At 36.7% G+C, this 26103-nt stretch overlaps 1 protein-coding gene across 11 annotated transcripts in view; it reads right to left on the bottom strand.

The window, feature by feature from the left end:
- The window catches only part of ENAH (ENAH actin regulator), a 99277-nt gene that overhangs the window by 30970 nt on the left and 42204 nt on the right, over nucleotides 1–26103 (bottom strand). For 7 of the 11 annotated variants that reach the window (XM_042789585.1, XM_042789590.1, XM_042789593.1 and 4 more), the window contains exons 2-5: nucleotides 19964–20129; nucleotides 18348–18525; nucleotides 7442–7453; nucleotides 6993–7077 (exon numbers count right to left, since the gene is read on the bottom strand). In XM_042789585.1, coding sequence (XP_042645519.1) covers nucleotides 6993–7077; nucleotides 7442–7453; nucleotides 18348–18525; nucleotides 19964–20129 — 441 coding nt within the window. The remainder of the gene's footprint in view (nucleotides 1–6992; nucleotides 7078–7441; nucleotides 7454–18347; nucleotides 18526–19963; nucleotides 20130–26103) is intronic. The other 4 variants (XM_042789586.1, XM_042789591.1, XM_042789594.1 and 1 more) reach the window with 1 other exon arrangement.

Raw genomic sequence — 26103 nt, 5'->3', positions numbered from 1 at the left:
TTTTTTTGAAAAATATTTTCTTACTTGTGCTGTTACCTGTTCTAAAACAAATAAACATGGCATGGCAGAAGACAGATGCCAGGATGACACCCAAAAGGTAACATGCAGGTTGCCAGACTATTGTTAGCTTAAAACATTGCAGTAATATATTCTGCACTTACTATTCTGAAAGTTACCATTAAGATATTCTGAACAAGAAAGCAAATGTGATTATACAAAAAGATTCAACAATGTATGAATCTTTCGTTCTGTGCTGTGCTAGTTCGGGGTTTTTTTAATTTAAGTTTTGTAACCCAACATAAACAAGAAGTCTAAGAATAATGCTACTGTGTCAAAGTTCTAAAGGAAGTATATAATATCAACAACAATTAAACCTGGATTGGGATTGATCAATGCAATAGAGTTGTTCAAAATGTGTTGTTGATCTGGCCATTAAACTTACATCTACCAATTAAATAAATCTTGAAATACATTTAACTGTTAAAGTATGTTAACCAATTTTAAAAACTGAATTGCAGTGACTAGCACTATGAGAAAATGTCTGCAGTATTCCAGTCCCTCAGTCTCAGCATGCCTAGCCTTTCAGGGTTGCTCCAAGCCCTTGCATCACCTCCTCTAACCCTGCCTCTACCTGCGGAGCAGTAAAGACAACAGTAATGTTTGGGGGCTTATTCTAAAATGCTGAAAGCCCCAGCACGTGGGTATAGATAACATTATCTAATCCAACAGTCACTACTTACTAGAATACATCTCACACGATGCCTCTCCTCCTCCTACCACTGAGTCACTGCAACAAATAGAGCAGCTGGCTGCAAACAGGCTACACAATGAGTAGCTGAGCTAGAGGCGCTGGCACCAGAGGCAGGGTGACCTCAGCTCCATCTGAAGCGTGTTGTCATCTACAGAAGAGCAGCCACCTTGTGACTGCAAGAAACTGAAATCACTCTATGGACCTCAGTTTAACTCGATACAGTCAACCTATTTTATCACTACTAAAACAATTTATAGGAAAAAGTGCTTTAAGATGTTGATTATTTTGACCTTAGCTGCTAGTTTGAGTTTTAATAGCTTAATGCTCTGATGATCATTTGTACAAGTTCAGAAGAGAAAAAGCTGTCCATGGCCCTTCAAATTTGCAGGAACTTTTCCAATTAATAAAAACTGAATGTCAACATTAAACTTGCTCTTCCATCTTTAATGTTAAATATTCATTAATCATTCCAATATTCAGCATTTACCACAGAGCTCACTCTCCTATATGGTCACATAAACCTACTGAATACATATCTCAAGGCCTACATAATAATGCTTATGTATCATGTAATAAACCCACACCACCCCCAAATTTCATAGTTCATTTACAAAGAGAAAATATAGTCTAAATCATGTCAATACAGGTTGCAAACTTCTATCAAACACATGCAGCCTCCGCTGAGACCAAGAATCTTCATGAATAAATACACCTGGTGCACCAATAATATCACCTTAGCAGAAATGATTAATATTTAACCTCTTTGCATCTTCCTAAACTCTCTCAGTTGCATGAACTTCACATCATCTGAACTGAACTCTTGCTATATGCTCTCACTAAAACCCTTATCAAGTTAACTTTATTTTTTTCCAAGTGCTAGAGTCCAGACAACTTCTACCTGAGCATACTGCACATCGTTTCAGAGAAACCCAGACAAGAGCTAGTCAACTTGATAAAGTGAGGAAGAAACAGACACTTAGAAGATCTGCAGAGTTTGACTGTTCAAAGGCAAGAGGTTTGCGAAGTGAGTTTATGTATATGCTCTGGAACTCACAATTCATTTCAACAGTGGTAGACCTGTAGTTCTTTAAATGGTAGTGAAAGGTGAGACTGTTTCAAATCATGTCATTTTTAAAAACCTGTATCAAAGAACACTTTACACCTAATTTAACACAAAATTATAAAGGCGCCCCTATAGCCCGCTCCCCTGCTACCAAAAAACCCCACCACTCACTCAAACTCAGGACATTTAAGTGTATCATGATTTTGAAACACTAATCAAATCTAGAGGCCATTACAGCTATTTCCAATGCTCAAACAGCATTCCCCTATTGATCACCATTGCATGTAACACTTTCACTGCTGACTTTCCCCATATACTAGTGTTTAGGATGTCTTAATCCTAATATTTGGACTACAGGTTGGTGGTTCTTCCCCCTAAAAATGTCTAAAAACAGGATACCTGCTATGTATTATTTCTCATTCCATTTTGATAATCAGAATCTACATCATCCAACTCCTGTTCTTTGTAGTCACGTATCTCAACTCTCAGCAGCAGCAAGGACTTGCTCTGTTCAAACACCAAATAAAATTTGATTGTTCCCAGTCCCATTGATGCAGGAGGAGCTGCCTGTTCTTATGCTACTCACACTCCCACAGCAAAACTCCTCTCTTCCACTTTAACTAGGAAATTCCTTCTTGGGATCTGTCACGTGATTTACTAAAGCCCAGAAACACCGCATGAACAGCATTCCTACTTTTGCAAAAGAAAATATTATTTATTTTATAGTTTACTGGGCTATGTTTTATCTGGTTAATTATTCTTTTCTTCAAAAGTAGTTGTAAAGCTTTTCACATTACCAAAGTCAAACTATCAGGCTTTCATTTCCTTAATCAAAAGAGATTTAAGGTCTAATAACATGTTTTTATGCTATAAGCTCAATCTGTATTAGTTGGAAATAAAAAAGTAAGAGAGTAAGAGAAGAACTAAAGTTTTTATCAGTCAAGCAAAAACTAGCAACCAGCCACCATGATAAAGACTTGAAGAGGCAACTATAAAGCCAAACATTATTAGATACAGAAATTCTAATAGACAAAGGGATCCGTTAATTCCAGTATTTCCACGCATTTTCAAAACAGCTCAGTAATTAAATATGTAATAATTACTAGTTTACAGGGGGAAAATTGAAATTCTTTTTTTGTAGTTAAAAATTAAGATTAGCAAAATCTTTGAAAAAATACTTTTATTCTGTAAAATAAAAAGCATTCCTTTAAGTCTGTCAGTAAGTAAGAAACTGCTACCCCTGTCAGCCTCGGAACTTGCACTACCTAAAACTAAGAAGCCTTCCAAAAGATGTTATGAAAACCACACCGTACCACTACTTTTTAGCACAGTCACACACCAAGTTTTCTTTAACACTATCTTCCCAATCCATGAAATAAACCAAAACTGTAAGCAAACTTGAAGTATTTAACAACTACAAAACCTGCTAATATTCCACTGTTGCATTTTACAAACTTCTAACATTTTGAATACTTACGACAGAAGTCGGTCAAGTTTTGGTCCATTGCGTCCCTGAAGGACAACAGGCGGCTTGTATACCTTCATTATTCCTTACAACTGATACCCTTTCTCTGTTTCTGGTGTTCTTGGTCTCTTTATTTATGAAGCAGTGATGATTTTGAAGTTATTTATAAACATTAACTCATTAAATTCCTAAGTGTCATATTAGATACCAACTCAGTGACTCATAGTTCCGACAATTTATTTATCATGGCTGGAAGAGAAGGTAAATTTACATGCACAAGTAGCACACAGAGGCATGCCATAAACTAATCTTATATTTTAAAATGGTATTTGACATTAAGTAACTCTGAGGTTAATAACAAATATGTATGTCAACTTAAGTTAGCTCATTATCAAACAATCAGTGGAATTTATAAACACTGCCTGACTATCACTGACAAAATGAGAAATAGCCCGTATAACAAAAAAAATTCCTTCATTTTTGAGAATCGAAAATGGAAGCTGGAGTGTTTTAAAAGCTTGTTATTACTATACTTAAATGAGCACAAGTTAAGGAAAGTAACAGTTCTCTTCAAGTCCTCCCTGACAGGGAAGGCATACATTATGTGTTAAGGTTTCTTCCGAGACAGTAACAAAGTTACCAGTTGACCAGACAAAATTATTTCATTGACCACCTTACATGTAATCTTGGCATCAAAAACTTTAGTGTTTTAGATTGCACATCTGGTCCTAGCAGCTTTACAGACTGTCATCACCGCACAGCAAACTATGCAAATATTCAAGTAACAAGCTCTGCAGCAAAACGAACGAAAGTAATATTACTACTTTAGCACTTTTACTCAAAACGTAAGGTATCTAAATCCCTTCTAAAATTGAGAAAAATCTTTGAACCAAAATAATACACTTTTGTTGGCAATGATCTAATTTAATTCTTCAGTTCTCAATTTCCTCAATATTCTTGAACACTGGTTATAAAAGCAAAGGAAAACATCTGATCAGTTTCAAAGCTCTCCAGTCACTCCTTTGGCAAAAGATTTCTGGGGAAATGTTTCTGTTTGTGCCTAGGAAAACCCTGAAGCTACAAGCCACATAATTTAATTTTGAATTAGTTCTGCTCTGAGCAGAGGGTTAGACTAGATGACCTCCACAGGGTCCCTTTTTCAACTTCAATTTTTATGTAAGCAGATTGTTTTCTCAGGCTTAGAATAATTTCAGAAAACATTTTCCTGAACTTAACATGAGAATCAGTCAAACACTGTTGAATCCAGGTACACTTAAGGGGAGGGATATGAGACTGGCACTTAAAGACAACTATTATCAAGCCACATGGTTAAACAAAATCCCCGTGCCACAGACACATTTCATGAGCAACAGAGTTCACAAAGCCTGCCCTTCTACTGATCCATCCCAAACGCCATGTTTCTTCCTACACAGTAACATTTACTCCCTTCTCCTGCATTCCCTGTAGTCTTACTGCTCCCCACATAATTCAGTTCTGCCCACACTGCCTTACCCTTTACTAAGACTAAAAATGTCACTTGTAGGTATGTTAAAAGTAGTACCTAAATGTTTCCTTCCCAACTATTTACTACCCTCTACATTATGGTAGTAAGAGTATTGTTATTACTGTCTGAAAACAAAGACAGTTACTACAGAAGAGAAGTTCTAACGTAAAGTTAATTGAACTGTATTATAATCATGTAGTTACAGTAGTAAAGAGACTGGAGAAGCATTTGTGAAATGTTTTAACAAAATTACATGCTGTTCTTAGGCTTAATGACACCATGGCAATAGTCTTTCCACAACCTGGCTAGCAACATCAGTAAACACTCATTCCAGTTCTCTGTCCTTTCCTAGGGGATAAACAAATTAACATCAGGACCAGACTTCAAAGAGGACATTATATTAGATGAAAACAAGTAGAGCACGCAGATCAAATAAAAAAGTGATGCCATAAGACTGCCATCAGATATGTCCTTTACACGCAAAAAAATTCAAGGGAGACTTGCAGAGCTCTTAATATGGGGCAGCAGTTTTTTCTGAAGACATCTATCTACAGTGCTTCTCTGGAAAGTATTTCAGCACTGTAGATTTCAATTAATACAGCCTTCTAAAGGAACAGACAGGAAGTAAAAAAAAATATTAAAAGCCAATATTGTATAACAGAAAAAAATGTCAAAAGAGAAATAGCTTTTAAAAAGTCTGCCAAAAGACATGACATAAAAGACCTTTATCATGACAACAGACTTGCAAGTACATACATCAGACAGATTTGTAATGAGCTTCTTGCTACTTGTTTTTAAAGAAGAGAACTTACAGATAAAGCAATCCCTGCTCAGATTCAAGAACATACTGCAGAAGAGACAGACAAGTATGACCAATTTTGATGCCAAAACTTTGTTCACCACATATAGCTAGTTTATCAAATCTGATACTAATTATTCCTAAATTAGCCATCTGCTTCTGCTCACCTTTGCATAAACAGACCAAATGCAAAATACCGAAATAGAAAAAAAATCACTGCCAATTAGACCCAGCACATTAAAACATTTTTCCAGTTACCACTGAAAGCTATTAAGTGCATTTACACCAAGAATCTCGACCACTATGTATTCAAGGATTCTGTTCCCTGCATCTGTACTGCATGTGACCTAAATCACTCCCAGCATCCCTTGTGGAAGGGAACAGCTAATCTCCTGGGAGTACTTTGACAGTAAAATAATCCAGGATTGCACCACAGGCAGTATGCTTGAGACAGCTCAAGGTCTTGCTGTTTTCACTTAACAGAGTCTGATAGAACTCTTAGAAGACTTTGCCATTTCATATACCCATATCCCACTCAACCTATAGCACTAACCCATGCTGCCACGCAACCAGAGCAGGAATATGGCACCTAGAAAGTTTGTTCCTAGAACTTGGGCACATGATTGATACATAGGAATTATTAAAAGGAACTCAAGAAAACCCCTCATGTTAAAAGTGCTGCAGGTCTGAAAAATATCCTACAGGACATGGGACAGGGTACAGTGGCTTCACACTGAAGGAAACAGCTTAGCTTGGAGGAGTGCCAACTAGTCAGGGGCACATGGACTACTCCCTGAAGGCAGCACAGATATAACCAGTATTGCTGCAGCTGAAAGTTAAGCTACTAAAGGCTCCATAAATTTATAAGGTTTTCTTGCTGAAGAACTAATATATTATAAAGGTCAACAAGCTTTCCAATACAACATTTTGATCTAGTGCATTCACATTCAAGAAGAAAAACTGCCAGTCTCCATGATGATTTAATTATCTACTTGTAAAGGTTAAAACTTCCTTCCTTGCTTGTTGCTTTCTTCTTTATAAGCATGTGTCAAAAACTGCAGACACAACAGCCACTGGAAAATTAATGAGTGTGATTGAAAATGACAACAGTGAAATCTTCCAAGGCTTCCCATCTGATCTTCAACTCTTTCATGGCAGGACAATAGCATTCTGGGTGGAGAATGTCTGAATGGGTGGAGATCACCAACAAGGGATCAAGTTAAGATCAAACTTTCTACACAGAAAAGCTGCATTATTGAAAACTGCATGCATACAAATGCTGCCCTAATGCAAGAGAGTAATCTTGCATTTAATTTCTCATCATTAGTGACATTGACATTTAATTTCTCATCATTAGTGAGGAGTTACTACATGCTTTAGCTGAACAGCTGTTCACTTATATTATCATACCTTCTCTGGATTTCCAATTCTTCTTGTGATGGACCATTTTGTACTTGAGAGGGAAGCTGTGAATTCTGTCGAGGCAATGTAGGACCTAAAAGGGAAGACAGACCATCGATTAATGATTTGAACTTTTACTATTCACAAAAGCACAAAATCAAGGAAAAAGACCAGCCATCACATGACATTATAAGAACTGTTTACTTCTGCTTTTTAAGCCAAACAAGCTCAACAACATAATACAGCAAATAAAAACTGCAAAAAATGTTACCTTACATATTTACAGAATGGATTAATTTCACATGGATGAAAAGGTTTCACAGAAATGCAAAATAAACTTTATATATGATGGAACTTTACAGAAGCTTTGAAAAGCACTCCAAGTCTGAGAGTTTCTTAAAACAGTGAACAAGTACTCTTGGAGGAACAGAAAAGGCTCAAAAAGTTAAAACACTCACCTAAATAGAACACTGGAAATGGGGGAAGGGGGGTGGGAAGAACAGGAGAAAAAACATCAGAAGCTTATCACCATATCTAGAGAAGGAAGATAAAGTATGTTTCTACAGGTCACACCAAAATTTACTCAGATTTTAGCTCGTCAACTTGAATCAAAGACTTTTCCTTTTTGGATAGGTAAGTATTGAGTCCAAAGAAACAGAGGCATGTAACAAATGTACAAACTGGGCACTCTGTTAAGCACAAGAAAGGCAAAAGAGAAGGGCATGCAAATTCATCTTTGACTTTTACTAATGGGCAATTCTGAATCATACATTTTTCAAATAATTGTACATGCTAGATATTTCTTCTAAAATCAAAGAGGTTTCTACATTTTCCTCACAAATGTCTTCACAGCACAAAGTTATTTAAAAAGAATTAACAGAACTGAAGGATGAAGAAGTGTGGAATGGAATACAGTAGATCACAAATGCATTTTCTGTAAAAATGGGCAGTAGACCAGGTAATTATTTAGACTATAGCTAGACTTAAGATTATGGCATTTATAAGCAAGCAGAATTAAAATCAATAAAAGTGTATCAAGTTCTGAAAAGGTACAGAAGCAAAACAGTAATTTCTTGCTGAGATTCCACCAAACTGGTTAGTGATTGAGTTGTAATAAGATCTCCCCCATCTCCAATATCAAAATGTAAAATTTGTTTGCCATCTGAGCTTGTGAAAGTAATCCAAAAACATGAAGTGACCATGTGTGATATACTGAGATATCAAGGACAGGCAACCCGCCTCAGACTTGGCAAGTAAGCGCCCTGTTTAAAGGATATATAAAAAGGTTAATTTACTTAAAACAACATAATATTGTTTCCTCTGTGGTCATAAAGACAACAAATCCTGAAAATTATAAAAGTATACACTATCTACTGTACCCTACAGTTAAAAAGTAATGTAATAACTTACTTCTAGAAGACAAAAGCAGTAAGTGTACTACAGAGGTTGTGTGTTCCTTATTCTTTTCAGCAAGCATTAGGCCCTCATACATACGTATGAGGTTGCCCTGGATATACTAGTTTTGCTTGGAGCATCTCCAAGAAATAGTCACAGATATAAATCTATATTATTTTTAATGCAAAAGATTTAACTGCACTGATAATTAATAATTAAGCTATCAGTACGTAGAAACATCTGTCATAGTTCATCTGGAAAATTTTACTGCTTTAAAACTTCCAAAGTCACACGTCCTCCTCTGCCATCTCCCCTGTGTGACAGGTGAAAGGCTTTTATGCCCGTTATGCCATGACCACAGCTCCCAAGCAGCCGGGCTATTTGCTGTCTGCACCATGTCGCAGCCTTTCATGGAATTCTAGAAGTAGACACAAGCTGGCAGCAGCTGTGTTGCTGCTTAAAGGTGCTATATACCACTGCCACTTGCCATATCTAACGTATACCCTTCCCTCAGATCTGCTGTTTCTCAGTATGAAACACACTGACCTAAAAATTAGGGACAAGTAACAAAAATAAAAAGAAATGGTCATACTACAGCCATTTACCAACTGGAACTATTTTGTACTGAAAATATAGTAGAAATTAAAACTTCAAACAAGAGTATTTAACAGGTCTTTCGGAACTAGGCATTATCATGCTGCAGTAGCTGAATGTAGACCGCCACCCTACAACCTTTCTACCAGTGTCCCTCCAACTCCTTAATTTGCTAGCACCACTGGAAACCAGCCATCTAGCTTCAGTTGCACTGGCTATTCCAGCCAGTCTAGCTATCAGCAAACCTGTTCTCATAGCCTCAAACCTCATTCTACAGCACTGTCTGTCAGAAAATCATATTCTCTGTCAGTTCTGCAGAACGCAACCATCAGCAAGCCAAGTTAGCGTAACCTGGCCAAGCTACTCCAGTAAGTTATGTACCTGTTTCATAGCCACACATGCAAGAGGGCCAAACAAAATCACCTGCTAACAATTAACCCGGTTGTTCTAAGCATTTCTCATACATTTTTTCCATAAGGAAATGCAACCCGAGTATACCAAAGGCTTTCAAGAAAGAAAAGTTCAGCTACCAAGTCATATGGCCCATTCTCTGACAAAATTCCTCTCTGCAAGCATAGATTCTTAACAATTACCTTGCTAACATACATTGGCAAGTTAAAAGTGCATACCAGGTAGAAAAGTATGTTTTATCCCCTAAAATTTATTACAGCAAGCCAAGACCATCACTTCATTGCTAAGATATAACTGTCTGGATAGTGGACAGATGGTATGATAAATAAGCAGGAGCTATGTAATCAAAAGCTCTCTCAGAGGCTTTTGAACACTTCAAGATACTTCAGAAACATCAACACTCAAGAGAAATATTCACAGATACTGCCTGGAAAAAAGTCTGATCCTTCTACAGGTTTACTTTATCTTCAGAGACTGGTACAAGCCAAGTAAGAGATGAGACTGAATGGTCTATTCATTCTGAGTTTTTAGAAAAAGAGAGATGTTAAGTTTTCCTTAAGAAAGCACAGATAGTGCACTCCACAGCACACTGACAGAGAGAGAATATAATTTCATACTAATTTGTTAAGCAGCTATTCCAGTTTCAATGCTTTCTGGTTTTCAGCTTATTCTCACTTTTGCATCACCCTTCCTCTGTGACAGTTCAGGCAACTGTGTAGTGAGAGACGGACTGGAATTCCAATGCATCAAAAATCCCTGGGGAAAAAAGCCTGCAAGAAGTGTTTTCACTAGCTAGATTGGGACCAATTCTGGTTCTTCATGTAATCATAGAGAGAACTACACTGTCATAGCTCAGAGAATGACAGACAGCTGAGGCTGCTTAAATCAAATTTAAGCATCCCCAACATCATCTTTCTAAACCACAACCAGTGTTGTAGTTTATCAAACTCCTTTTTTACCTTGAACTGACTTCTTACCTCTGCCTCTCCATTCAAGAGCTGAATTGCCCAGTTGCACAACCCTATGAAAGTGTAATTAGCAACCTGGAGATGGAAACACATGGTTCTCCTCCCTCAGTGCCTTTCAGTTCATCAGTTCTTTCAACCTTTCAATTACACTGTCTGCTTTGGAGTTTCACACCAAAGTCTCTACCCAACTTCTTTTAATGTCACCTGCCTTATGCTAGCAGTGTTGACATAGCACCTGGCTGACACCAAAGACATCACATGCCTTTGGGGTAATAGCCCTAAAAACCCCAAGTATCTACTGTTCAAGATCGGAACGATACATGTACTATAGTCTATACAATGAGCTACGTGTACTTTCATTTGGCTGGATCGGCTTGCTTGGGAGCTGGTAATACAAGGGTAGATTAAATGTTTTTTGGGGGACTGCTGGCAGTCAGATCACATGAAATCTTCCTCAGAACCCCACGTGCCCTAGGGTTCAAGGAAGGCAAAGCACACACAAAAAAATGAACAGCATTCCATTTATACTGTCTGATATTCATATCAAAAGTACAACTGAATTTTCAAAGGAAGAATGGACTGAAAGCAGGCAGCTATTTAACTTATACAGGCATCTGCTTATATAGGCATAAAGGTAAGTGTACTGACTAATTATAATCTTTAGAAAAGATTTTTCATTAGGGACAGTTTGAGTACACCTACTAAGCAAAGAACACACCCCAGGTGAGAGTTCAAAGCCACAGAAAAAAGATGCATTTCTGTCAAAGAATATATAACAATTAGAAAAAAGAAAGTGTTTTACTAAGTGCTTAACGGTTTTCTGTATGCATGGGAAGTAGGCTTTTCCAGAGATCTGTGCTAGGAAGTAAAAAAAATTACTATGGTGAAGTAACTTCTTTCACTTGTCTCTAGCTCCTTCTCCTCCCTTTCAGAGCCTGTCCTGCTCTAGGACATTACAGAACAAAGTCTGGGGAGACCTGCTAACTAGCCTTCAGCAGAAGCAAAATGGCACCACTCCTCAAGACCTGGACTTCTATTACAGATTTATATGCAAGACTATGATGGTCAAAAACTGGGGTATTAACATGTGGCAAAAGTATTCTCTCATAGTATTCAGCTGAATCATCTTCCAGCTAAGAATTCCCTTTCTTTCAAATATCTACTTCCTCATACACAGCTACCATTTTGTAAGTACTTTCAGCTGAGTTAATTTACTCATCACTTTGATTTATTTTAGCAGAGTGGTAACTATATTGCATTTCCTATGACAGTAAATGCCTTCCATTTCACTTCATAAGCACTTTTACCTGATCCAGGTGATAAAAAGGGACAAGAAGAACAAAAATATTAATTAAAATACATTTACATTTAAGTAGAGAGAAGCCTCCTATCAATGCCAGCAGAGCCTTGGAAACAGGGTGCTGATACCCTGGGTGCTGGGCCTGGCTCAGCACCAGCTTGCTGGGTGACCTCAGCCAGGCTTGAGGTTTCCCTCTGCCGTCCTCTTATCCAGGAGGAGACACAGACAAAGCTTCAGCAGTAGAGTACTACAGTTGCTTAATGAAACTACTACATCACAGTCTTTAAAAGGCAAGTAGCTGAAGTTAAATATATCAATACCATCTACTGCAGGATATTTCTTATTTTTTTTCTCCAGTTCTGTCAAAATTTGTTTAAATAACAATGTTATAGTTGATGACTGTCACTACTTGTGTATAGTACTACAGAAATGAGCTTAACAAAGCTGTATTTCCATAATTATGTTCATGACTGGCAACACCCCATTGCCAAAATGTAGCTGATTTAATATAGCTACAACTTCTGGTAACATTTAAGACAACAATATGAACCCTCAAGAGAAAAATATGTTAACCTTGCCCAATGTTTATTAAACAAAACTTTGTCCACAAAATTAATGCACTTCTATATGTTTGCCATGCAGTTAAGATCAACTACCAAATTTTAATTAAATGCTTTGGGTTGCCCATCCAAACTTTAATGCGTTCACCTGATATGACACTAATTCTGAAGAACCACACAAATCAAATACCACATAGGCAACCCTTAAAAGTGAGTATAATTCTGAAAACTTAAGTCTCCCTTCACTTCCAAATATCACAACTAATACTGATGATGCTTTTAAGAATCTTAAATCCAATTAAAATGGAAATATTTAGTCCCATAAACAATTAAAATTTCCTTTAGGTCAGTATTTTGGTATATAAATCAGGATTAGTTAATCAGGATTAGCTATTATAGAATCTACCAGCTACAGAAAAAAAAATATTTAATCAATCCCACACTTAAAAGGAAAAGAAAAAACTTACTAGCAAAAATAGAGATATTATCCAACTTCTGAAAACACAGGTAATAACACCATATCATGTTACTCCCATTCTGACCAAGGACTGCTGATAGCCTGATCCAGAGGCTTGCCAAGAGGACAGGCATAGCATAATTACTTCATTGAAGTAGAATAATTGTTCTCTCAAAACAAGTTTTACCCTGATGTGAACCAAAACAGTATGAGAACATTCCCCCCTGCTGCAGCCCCACATACACATTTCTCATTTCAGTCTCCTATAGTTTCTACACATACTGCAATTAGGCAACCCCAGTTTTTGTTTCAGTTTGCATTTCCCAAAGATAATAAATTATTCAATCTATGATATGAGTAAGTGCATTTCCCTATCAGCATGGATTTAATGAACTATCGTTGCTGTAAGACAAAAGACTGCATATCAGTACACAGCTGTGGAAAAAGCTTTCCCCCATAAAGGTTTGATTATTTAATAACTGGACAACCTAACTTCTAGGTTTACTAATAACTTCAAAGAACTTGAACCTCAAGGGTTTTTTTTCAAGATTAGACTAAGAAAATAGAGACCCTGGAAACAAAAAAACTTTCTTTTTCTGCCTCCCCCATTTTCCTCAATTAAAAGTGTCATCTAAGGCAATATTTATATCCAGAATATCCAAAAATCTTTTCAAGAACCAACATATAAGTGTTCAAGATAAGTATAAAACACATCGTTAATCTTACATATATGTAATTCTATTAGAAAGATTCAGAATAGGCTTATTTATGGTTATATGACATACTTCAGTTCTTCTTTTGCTCCTTTCATCTTCTGCAATGAATAACTCAAAGTACCTCCTCAAATGCAAGTTACACATAAACCTCATACGTAGTTTCTTATTCTCTCTGCAAGGCTTTCCTGAGACTGAACACAGATGACACACAAAACACCACCAATTCCAGCTGTACTAGAAGATACTTTCTGCAGCAAAACTGAGTGTGACACCCCTTTGTTCCTCCCATCTCCCAACACACACTTCTCTTTCTTGCCCTTATTCCTTCAAAGGAATAATCTTTTTTCTCACACATCAGAGAATTTTCTCTACCATCTAGTTTCCCCTCACTGCAGCTTTTCCCTCATTCCAGAGTCACTTTGATTGCAACACTGAGCTCCACTTAATGCAGATATGAAAATTTTCTTTGTAATGCAATGCAAAACCTGCATAGAAAACCGTCATCTTGACTCTAGAGAATTCAGACCAATTACTGAATATCTGGACACACTGCACAGTGTTCTTAAAGGCAGAAATCCTCTTCAAATGACCTTAGTGATGACACACACTTGTCATTTGATTTTGGCCATCTCAGACAATTATTCAATGAAGTGATTAAGTCTTCCAAAATTTTCCCAAGTGAGTGTCAGAAACAAATCTTGGTTCATTTTTAATACACCTCCTAAACAGTAAGGAGCAGGAATTTGTAGCATTAGTAGTCTACCTTAAAATTCCAGGATAAAGTACAGTCTTTTGTTCTTTTACCTTCTGGATTTGTAAGTGACCTACAGTTTGCTCGACTAGCCAGCAGGAAAATAAGGTCTGGTCAAATAGCTACTAGCTAATCCAATCATTCAAACCAGAACAGAGTGAAAACACTTTGACTTTTACATTGATTTAAGTAAATACAGTTCAAGCATAAGAGAAATAAGGATGATCACACAATCAGTGCTGTAAATCAGGGGGAGGAAAAGAAACTAGACATGCAGAGTATTTCAAACAGTTTCACTGTCAAGGCAGCTATCACTTCAGAGTCCTCGGAGACAAACCTGTACTGGTTTTTTAGATGATTGCCAGCTGCAGTGAAGCCTCTACTCCAACTTCAGCCACTTTCCCTCTGCATTCTGAGCTCATCAGAACAACAAAGCACCCGTCACAGGCACCCAGCGTCTTTGCCTCTCCCTCTACAGATCCACTAGAGGGAGATCCAAAATTAAACAACCTCAAATGATGCAGCCGCAGAACAGCTGAGGATGCCAACTCCAAGCAAAGATCAATGACATTTTTCAAATATATGCACGGGAAGGCGACTTTATGTTTGTTTTTTTTCTAAAGAGCAAAGGTGCCATAAGTAACAGCTGACTTGCAAAACAAAAGTATGCCTGCAAAATAATCTTTAATATTCATCAGAAGTCATTTAGATTTCTGTGAACCCTTGCATAAAGTTTACAATTTATCTACAGCTTTATGAATTTCTGAACAGTATGCTCAGCTAACGTTAAAACTGCTTTTCTTTTGTGAATAAAATACAACTTAATATAACCAAGCTAATAAAAGAAATTGCCAAAATGAGAAAACAGAGCAGCAAATAAGGATACTGCAAGAATCAAACTTTAATTGTAAGCAATTCTAGAGTAAAAGGGAAGTTATCTTCATAGGATTTCTTTATTTTACTTGAGTTAGAGATTCTATAATGCTGTTTTAGATATACAAGGAAACACAGCAATTTACATAATTATTAGAGATAAGTTGCCCTCTTCAGGAACAGATTTTTGAAGCATTATTGTCAGAATACCAACTAGGACTGCATATGTTAGAAATTTTTAAAAGTCTAGCAGATAAATCAGAAGAAGAAAAACTATCAATACATAATGTATTGATCTTCACATATTAGCACAAATTCCTTTCGTAAAACATACCCTCCAACTCCTTTTCAAAAAAGTCCAATTTGTTTATAAACAAGGGAGAACAGTTGCAATCCATTTCCTAAAATGAAGAGCTAATATTAGAGCCCCAGAGACAGTAACCTGCCTTAGTAAATATTCAGCTATGTCAGAGATGTCAGGGTGGGGAGGGAGAAATTAGCACCAAGGATTCATTTCTAGCAGCACTTTTAGGAAATTACACCAACTATAGAGAAAAGAAATGCATTAAACTTTGAGCAAGGAGTCCAATTTGTTTTTAAGCTGCAAGCTACTTAGTATCCTATTTCCACTATTGAAGCTGGCACACTCAGAAAGATACTTGATCTTTTTTATTTCTTATACTGATACGGGTCAGAAAAAATAAGTAATATGTAGATCATACACTGACAAACCTCCTAGCTGATAAAACTTAGGAACATGTGCTGGCAGTATTCTAACACAGATACATTATGAACATTTATCTTTAAACATTGCCTGGAAATGGCAACGGGCCTACAAAGCAATTCTATGTGCATAATCATTAAGTTTTTTTATAAACTGCAGTACAAAACTATTAATCTTCCAACATCTGCGGAAGCAATGCTGATAATGTTAAGCTTTGGTTTTATTTGATCTTGATGGGAAGTAGAGCACCTACATGTCTGTGAAATAGGTATGTGACAGCTAAGCTTAGACAGCCACAGTCCTTCTTGTCTGACCAAAATGTAGAGGAACAGCCATCTCCTGTGCCACTGCTGCTCCTTAGTTTGTGATGCATTGTGACTTGCACCTACAACTATCAAGTCAAATCACAGGGAGGAGAAACAAAATGACTATCTCACAATTCAGAAAAACTTAAAAGGTTACAATCAGTCACTATCAAACATAATTATACAACTTAATTCTTATGTCCCTGTCAGAGCTACATCTCAAAGCTTTTAAGAACAAATTAGACTACAGCACTGTAACCAGCAACAGTTGATTACAATCATAATCAACTCTCATTTTATGAACAACACAAAAATTCATCTAAAAACAAACAAAAATACCCCAATCATGAGATCAATTGGTATTAAATTGAATGAAGCAAACTCAAACTGAAGGGCCACTTCAGAGATCCGTGGAGAGAGTAGTGGTAGAATGATTTGGAAGATTCATGATTTGGGATGAGCAGAGGACTGAATTCTAAGTATAATGATTTCCAGACTCATTGCAAAGATCAGCTCCCTTCCCCTCACCATTTAAGAAATTACTGAAGTTACACAACAGAAAAAAGATTTATTTTCAGTGAGCTGTTCGCTCCTGTGGAATTACACTGATTCTAGGCTACTGTTTGAAGGATGTTTTGTATTACAAAAGTTACATTTAAATCAACCCCTAAAAACTATTTTAGTTTTCTCCAAGTCTTCACAAATTGAAGTGGCATCTCACTTCAACAAATTTTCTGCTACCGAAGAATATAACAACATAGCTGTTAGCCCACATATACTTTGCATAAAGCAGCAAGAGAACTAGTCATTAGACAAATCACAATAATCCATGAAATTAAAAGAGAAACACTGACCAATTAAAAAATGAGCACTGTCATGTCTGCCCATGGTATTTCAGCCCCTCTAGGAGCTCAGTTTTAATGTTAAGAGGAGGAGTTGAATTATGAACATGTATGTGTATATAAACACATACACACTTGTTTGAAACATGTTGTGCCAAACTCCTCAAGTACAGGTAATAGGAAATAACATAAAACCCTCAAACTTGTGGTAATTACCATAAATCAGGTCTTTTCAGACTTTCTATCAAATGAGTAGAAGCTAACACTTCATGCATTCCCAAATGTTGGTTGGGAGACAGATGATAAACAGAATGCATGTAATGTTTACAGTAAGGTATCCTTCAGGGAGAGGAGAACTGAGGGATTTAAAAGAGAAAAATATCCAACTGAGAGGTAGGAGAATGGGGTACAGAACTGGATTATTTTAGCTGTCAAAAAGAAACCTTATACCTCTAGCTACCCTTTCTGTTTTGGCCTTGTATGCTGCATATAAGCACAAGCACTGCAGAATGTATCATCCTTGGACTGGATAGCCTAGTTTCAAAAGTCCTGAAACAACTATCAGAATGAAAAGCAACTTGATAAAGTCACCCCTTTTTGCTGTAGTTATGATAGCCCTAGTAAGGTTATCTACAGCCTCCCTTCTACACAAGAGAGAGAAAACTGGCACAGAAGTACTATCTCCTGTTACATGGGCAATCTTTAAAGTTTAATGAGGACAAAAGAATTCTATTTAGTTACAAGAACACAAAAGTCTCTTTTAGTCTTAAAATAAAAACTCCCTCTGTGTGTGTCCCAGTGTCATACTGATCAATTTGCTGTCGAGCCTATCTAGAATATATTACAGACACCACCTGAAGACTGAAAGCCACTAATTTTTCCACCAATGTTTGAAAACCTCTAAGTCACCCTGTTCTCCAAACAAATTAAATGATAGACCTGTTGTCTAAATTACATGTGCCCATCTGAATGTTACCCCTGGATCCAAACTCTGTATGGTAAGAACCACCAAAAGAGGATGACCCGAATTCCAGAGTTTTGAGGACAAAAAATATTTTCATAATAAACCAGTACTCAATGAGAAGCAAAATATCAATACACATTAAGGACACTGGATGTCTAGAAATCCTGAAAAATACCCCAATTAAGAGGTATGCATTTCTTGGTCAGTTTTTCTGGGTTTGTCTCCTTAAAGAAAAAAAAGCGAAGTCAGCAAGTCTCTGTATGTAATAGAGAACATGAAAATCGATTTACTTGTTAGGAATTGCATTTACACAGATGGCAGTCAAGTTGAGAATCACTATTAAGTAGCAGTAATTAGGCAGATAAAACACCCAAATAATTAAAATGGCTTGAGGCTGAATTGTGATTACTAACAAGACTTGACTTTTGTGCATCAATATTTGAATTTTTTCTGTCTGTGTATTTGAACAATCTTTTTAAAAAAAAAAAGTTAAGAGACTCTTACCAGCTTCCTGTGAATTTAATACTTCTAAGGCATGCATCATGGCACTTGCGAAGACATTGGCATCTTCTTTGCTGCCAAAATTCAGACCATACACCTGCCTAGCATCACGCCACTGGTGGAAGGTCTGTGTAGCCTGATTGTACTTCAGCCCTTTTGGAATGGCACAATTTATTACCACCTATAATCATAAAAAAAAAAAAAAAAAAAATTACTTATGTTTATAGTTTGTGTTTCATCACAAGTTTTAGCTTCATGTAGATTTTATTCCTTAACCATGTGAGTTAATTCAAGACCCATAGTCTGCAAGATCAGTGTTGAGGCACATAACCATTTCAAGCTTAATTCCAATGCCGCATGAAGTCAGTGATGAGAATTCACAAGGGGTCTAATGAGATTTTGTAACAACTTTTGTAGCTTAAGCATTCTCATTTCAGAAGACGCAGTGATGTTCATAACAGCAATGGTAGCAATATCAACAGTCATGACTTAGTAGCAGAGTACTTGATGTGAATATGCATTTGGATTTCAGAAACTCAGTTTTCCATTAACTTCATAGAGCACTTGGTAGAATTACTTTTTTGAACTAAGTTATCGCCTCTTCTCTGTGGCTGCTGCACCCCTTAGCTTGCAGTACTTTCAGTAGCAGTTTAGGTGGACTTCTACTATGCATCACCAGGTATCGTTTTGCAAGATCATTATGGCTCACACAAAAGGTGGTAAATTCTAGCTACTGTCCAACTGGACAACCATTTATCATCCACTAAGAGGATTCCATTGCACTTGGGTAACTATATCCTCTAACTTTTTTCCATTGAATAATGGAAGGAAAAAACCACATTTGTTCTCAGATGAATGCACAGAGACCATTTATTACTTGGAATAAATGTTTAATGACAAATCACACAGGATATTATCAAGTCTATGTTTCAAGTGTGAGATAAACAACCAAGAACAAACCAAAAGAATTTTATGAAATGCTGGGAGAGAACGAAACAGATATAGAAGCCTTCCTCAAACAAAAAGATTATATTTTTAACCCCACCCCAAGTACCAGGAGGCAGAGCACTAAAGTTGCCATTTAATCAAGATCCAATAACTTCATCAAGGAAATTAAGATGTAATCCTTGTTGCTCCCTTCTCAGTCTCTCAAAGTGGTAGATGATCAGCATCACCAGAAGGTTTTCTGAACAAGATGATCTGGGGAAATGAGATCTCATGCATCCAACTTCTCAGAATACAGGAGGAGCTACAAGAGCATTGCCAGTACCTACATAGACAGCAGCTAACAGTATAGAGTAGGGAAGAGAAAAACTGTTTAGGTTTTCACCCGGCCTTAAAGAGAATCAGATGACTTCTATGTGCACCACTGACCTTTGTATCTATCTGTAGAAAGGAATGGTAAAAGAATGCACAAGGACTATAGCCTTGGAGGTACGTAAAGTGGTTAGTCTATGGGGAAAAAGCCAAAATGCAGTTTTGCTACATTGATTAAAAAGAAAATTTAATTAATTATTTACAGTTCCTGTAATTTTACTGAACTTATTTCTTAATGTTAAAAACAATCCAAAAAATAGCTTAATATTCTAAATATTCAAAATTTTCAGAGATTCGCTTACCTGATGATCCTGAATCTTCCTGCCCACTACTCTGAATGTATTGTTGCCTGTGTGATGATATATATGAACTCTGCTGAATCCAGTTGATCCACCAGCTGGTACCCATTTCTTATTGGCATCATCATAGACCATTACAGCAGCTCGTGCTTGGCAGATACTCTGTTCACTGTTAAGATACAAGAATTTTAGAGTAGAACATAAAATTACTTATGGCAAATCATCATCTTTTTTGTTAACTTTTTTTTTAAACTCAAAATGTTAAAGCAATACTCCATGCAACTTGTTGAAGCTTCCACCTTTCTAAATACAAAACTGCTAGCAGTTTGTCATTTTGCGTAAAGGTATTCGTCGTGACAAGTTGTGGTCAAGACAAACAGGCCTTACTGCTAATGGAAGAGATCAAGAGATTTACTCTTCCTTTTTTTAAAACTTTTTATCCAGCAGGTTTTTTTCCCCACTTTTTTTCTCAACGCCAACCATGAATTTTAATTAAATGCCATAATCAGATATGAAATTTTCTGCAAAGACAAGAACAAAGAATCTGGAGTTGCACTAGCTTCATACGGTTTATGTTTTCTAGGGGCAACTATTTCTACAAGAAATGAGGACTGGACGGCCCTTGTCTCCTTTTAATGTATATAGAAGAAAACACACAGACACATGATAAAGTTCAGCACAAAAAAATCCACCTGCTCATAAATGAAATGCTTTTTGGTTTTGACATATTTTACAACAGTTGATGCCTAGATGTAACATTTTTCCCCTTAGAAAAGGTTCTATTGGTTACTGAAAAGCAGAGTTTCATCAGGAGATTGTTAATCCTGATTATGGCAGTCATCTGGAAGCGAAGGTACAACCTAAAATTAAAAGGGAGCATGTCATGAATGTCATCGTATTAGAAAGACAAGAAAGCAGAACATACCGTAAACACACTATTTATTAGGAGAGGAGAAGGTGATACTATGCAAGTTGTCTTTACGGGAAATGTCCAAATGCAGACAGGAAATAAAAATAGAAAGGAATGATTTTTTATCAGCAAGTCAAATTCTCTGAACATACCACTCCAGCACATCCAATGCTATAGAAAGCACATGATGCCTGGCTTGCAAGGAATGTGGCCTGCCATTTGAAAAACTGAGAAGGCTGAAGAGACATGCATTCTTCATAAATTACAAAAGGAAAGCAGTTAAATATTTCTTCATATGAAGGAGTTAGAAGATGACTTTCTTCCTCCCCCCCCCCCCCCCCGAGTCTTTCTTGGGGGTTTTTTGTTGGTTTTTATCTGTTGGTTGGTTTGTTGGGGGGGTTGGGATGTGTGTGTGTTGGGGATGCTTTGCAAGGTTAGGGGAGAAGAGAGAATACTGACACCATGTCTCTCATCCATGTGAGAGATTCAAGATGAAGTGAAGAAATATATTCTTGATTTAAAAAAAAAACACATCTGTTCTAGTCTCATCACCTATTCAACAACTAGATCAGAATGGGATAACCACCTCTAATTAGACCACCATTTTTCTAGCCAGAAATACATTCAATATAGGGATAGTAAAATTATAATATACATATATACAATGCTTCTTTTCTAAGCATAGTTTACTGTTTAGACCAAAAAGACCACATTTGATCCAAGAAGACAGATTAAATGCAAATTACATAAAATCAGTTTCAAGTTTCAGGTGTTTCACAGTCCCACTAAAAGCATGCCACGGGTAAATTAGAAGGTTCTCTCCTCTGAGAAGAGTACAATGCAAGAACCTACTGGATTTCTTTGCTTTTAGAGTATTTTGGCACACAACTATCTTAAAGCTCAAACCTAGAAACATGCTGTACTGTTCACAAAGTACATGACAAACAGTAGTGGATTTTCTAAAAATGCATAACTATATTTCAGAAAACTTGGAAAATTTCTGAATGCAAAACAAATTTTTGCTACATTTGAATTTGGATCACTCACTGGCAAGATAAACCATACATGACAGAACCTAGATACTGATTTGGAAGCAGAGCCATGTGGTTTGCACAGTTCTTGCCAAAAAATAACTTTATCTCAGTCATGTGTCAGACAGATAAAAAAATCATTTAGAATCTATTAAAAATTGAGACTATGAGTATAAGCTAATATGTTCCGGTTACAATGAAGGTAGAACCACAGAGTGATTGAGTAATGGTACAGTGATCAGAAGACTTAATTAGTACGACAGCCCATCAAGTTCAGATGTTCCTATTCAGATCATTCTCACTCTTTGCCCTGCCACGGTCCTCCCACAGGCTTAAGTTTTATAAAAAAGTTTTTACATTATTTTATTTAACATAACAAGAAAAAAACCTACTCATTTTATAACTATTTGGTATTCAAGTGGCACAATTCATAAGCACAAATAAGATGACCTTGAGTAGAATTTCTAGCTTTTCTTTAACAACTGTTAAACTATTTTTAGTTCCACTTCTCAGGCTATGTCTTATAACTGGAAACATTACACAAGTCTAGATCTCAAATACTTCATGCTCCATTTAAAATAAAAGAATTTTCTTAATAGCACGAGATTATTCTTACCCATATAAAGCTACGAGATGATTCACATACTTTAAAAAAAATGACAAATACAAACAATTTCCAGTTGACCTATTCAATCACTACACAATAAGACTTCTTCCTTCATTTCATAGAAATCCTGTAACTAAAATTTTAATGTTCCAGGTCTATAATTTTCATATCCAGGTACCAATCTGAAGGTGACATACTCCCCTCCTGCCAACAGTTACTACCACCCATCACTTTGTTTATCAGACTGCAGCAGTAAGATAGGAAAATGAAGCTATCACTATCAAAAATAAATTAAACCATCACAGTGTGCTAGCCTTTTTCCTGGGTTCAATAATTGCGCATTACTAGATGTAGAGGAGATTAATTCAATTTCTTTCTCTTATTACTAAGTTCTGCACTCAAAAGTGACTACTTTTTGTTGTGAAGAAAAGCATGGCTTTAGCAAAGAAGAATCTTTAGGTCTGCTCTTCAACAACCATTTGACAGTTTAATATTTGAATATATTATATTTCATATTACAGCAATTGGACACCATAAATTAAGTATTTAAGTCTTAAAATAACTTACACTTTTTAAAATTAAGATACATAAGTGTACTCCACCAACTTCAAAGAGCCACACCGAATTGAAAATCCATGCTGTTAACTCATCACTATCTTCGACAGGTCTAATGAAAAAAAGGTTTAGTTTTCTTTCTATGATCCACCTCTTCCTAGTAAAATTCTGCGTTTAACATCCAGACTGTTACTAGAACCTGAACCAGTGCACTTTGTATTCTTCTTCTCAAATACATGTGAACTTAACCTTCAGTTCAAAGGAACAAGAGCCAAGTGAATCAGAACAGTATCATTTATTGTAGTTCTTGCTTTTCAAGCTTATTACATTTCCCTGCTGTATTTCTAACAGGAAACAGGTCTTCACTGATCTCAGTATTTACACATGAATTCTTCACAGTCCACAGGGCTTTCTGTAACGCACGTGTCCCTCAGACTGCAGGAACTGACTGTAAGATGCTAGGATGACTTACTTCATTCACTGCACCAGAATCACTTTGGTCTTATCACAAACATGTTTTTCTTTTTTTTTTTTTTTTTTTAACAGACAGATTACTTCAGCACTAGTGGGAAATAAACAAATTGTCTACAGTCATGCTGCAACAGAAAAGAAAAAAAATCATCTATTTGCCAAGTCATTAGGCTTTCAAAAGCATCCTACAGGGTTTACTTGCCCATCTACAAATTTTCCTTTTTGTGGTATGATGTACTAGTGTAATGCTTCCAGAAACCATTACACATGGATTAGCCTGCACCTTCCCAACATGAGAGCTCATTAGGGGATGCGGGAGAATGAGCGAAGGGATGCATCTCCAGCTTCAAAATGCTACTGCCAAAACACACAGCTGCTCAAAGAACTGATTGCTAACTTATTAGGGCAGTGGGTTGGGGAACTAAAGTGACAATCTAAATATTAACTAAGAAAAATAAAGAAATTGTCTGTTCCCAAGTAAACTTACCAAACTAAGCATATGAAATTATGTGCAGAAAACAGAAAATTCATGAAAGGGAACATTAATGCAAAACAGTGCTTACCAAACCTTAGGAAACAAAGTGTACAAGCTCTCTTCCCAAAATGTAAAGCTTGACAGATAGCTGGATAAATATATGTTAGGAGGAGTTCTTCTCTAGACAAAGATGTAAGGCTCTGATTGTTAAAGCCAATCATTATTCTGGATAAATCCACCTACAGCAATACCATATAAAGCCAAAGACAGGGTGGTTGGTTTTTATTTGGGGTGGAAGAGTGGGGGGAGGTCTGGCACTCAGAAGGCTCACACAAAAAAACCACAGTAGTAATGAATCATAAGGTTATTCTTATGGGAGAATATACTTTCCTCCTCCAGTGATGAGATCATATGGAAAGCTCAAAAACCATAGCAAACTGAACCCTAACAGACATCATTCTTTCGCCCAGATGGAACGTGTTGATTCTTTCACATCCCAAGTTCTTTAGCTCAGTGCACAGTGACACCAATGCACAGTCTGCTGACCTAAGCCTTTTCTCTCCCCAAAAAGTGGATGCTTGGTTTTCCCCTCTCAAGAAATAAAAAGGATAAACAGACTTAAATGATCACACAGTACGATCACAGCCACAGAAAAGATTGTTTAAATATACAAACAAGAGCAAAGAAAAGCTGTATTTGCTCTGATTCTCAACCCTTAGTATTTCTGTCAGTGATGTAACAATAAGGTTTTCTGAAAATCATATCCCACTACTGTTTCTTCTGGTGAATCAATGTTTTTTTGCTATGTTCTCAATTTACAGAAACATAACAACATGTTCTTAAATGTGCAGTCTTTGTGGGACAGAAGGAATGGAAAGAGACGCTGATTCATCAAACGCCTGTTTAGGATTTTCAAACCATGTGGCACAAAGCTAGAAAGAAACTCCAGACATTTCCAATACTAACATCTTAAAATACACATTTTTTTAAAAAGCAGCTAAATGCTGGTCCAGATACCAAGTTTTATATATTGGCAGAGGTGTTTTCTAAGATAAGTTTCCCTGCTTGTTCTGAACCCCAACTGGCACATCACAGTGAAAATGTGTGTTCTCTGCTTCACTATTAAAAAAACCAAACAAACAAAAAAAAAACAAAAAAAAAAAAAAAAAAAAACAAAAAAAACAACAAACCAATGACAAATAAACCCACAACATACTGTGTACTGTGCCACTACTTTCTGTTAACTAAAACAGACACTTTGTCTGCAAAGTTGTCATATACTGCTAAACTGCTCATTTGGCTTAACTCAATAGTTAAACTATACTTGTTAGCATCTTAAAATTAACATAAAAATGTTTCTAGTGCCCTCAAATGTGCTCCTCACATTGTGGTCTGCTGAGAACCAGACAGAACGCAACTATGTGGATTAATATTTATTTTCAGGAGTAGGGGAAGGGGTTTGGGATGGGGGGTGGGGGGATGGGTGATGTGAGTGGGTCACTTAAGTTTTTAACTCAAAACCCACTGCTTTAATTTTACTACTTCTTTGAACTTTAGCATTTTAGCCAAAAGCAAATTGCAGAGGAAGCCAAGTATAACAATTACCATCATCTCCTACCAACTAGACTGGCATCCATGCCACCAACAGGACATGATGAACAAAAGACAATCCATCTGGGCTCAGCAAGGGTCAACATTGTAGTTCTTGCAATAAATTGATTTTCTCTAACTCATCCTCAGTTGAAAGGCAAGAACCTCAACTTTTTCTGCATTACTAAATCTAGCTGAATATGCTGCTGCTGGGGAACATGACCTACTTGGTACAGCAGAAGGAACCTACCCCATGCTATGCTACTTGCATCCAACTTGAAATGATATGGCTTGCCCACTCCAACACTTCAGCTAGTACAGAATCGACTTGCTATTCACGTTTTAGAGTAAGACTAAATTGAGACTAGCTGATTTATCTGATTGGTTTTCATGCAGATTCTTCTTCAGACACTTGAGGACAAGAGTGGCTGTTGATTTCTTCTAGCAGGTCAAATTGAAACAAGAGTTGCTGTTCAAATGGAAGGTGAATGCAGAGGGAGTAGT

This window comes from Tyto alba, unplaced genomic scaffold (genome assembly GCF_018691265.1).
Source record: "Tyto alba isolate M040663 unplaced genomic scaffold, T.alba_DEE_v4.0 Super-Scaffold_16, whole genome shotgun sequence".
NCBI classification, from domain to species: domain Eukaryota; kingdom Metazoa; phylum Chordata; class Aves; order Strigiformes; family Tytonidae; genus Tyto; species Tyto alba.
The sequence above is the reverse complement of the archived record's forward strand: the minus strand, read 5'-3'. Positions and strand labels throughout refer to the sequence as shown.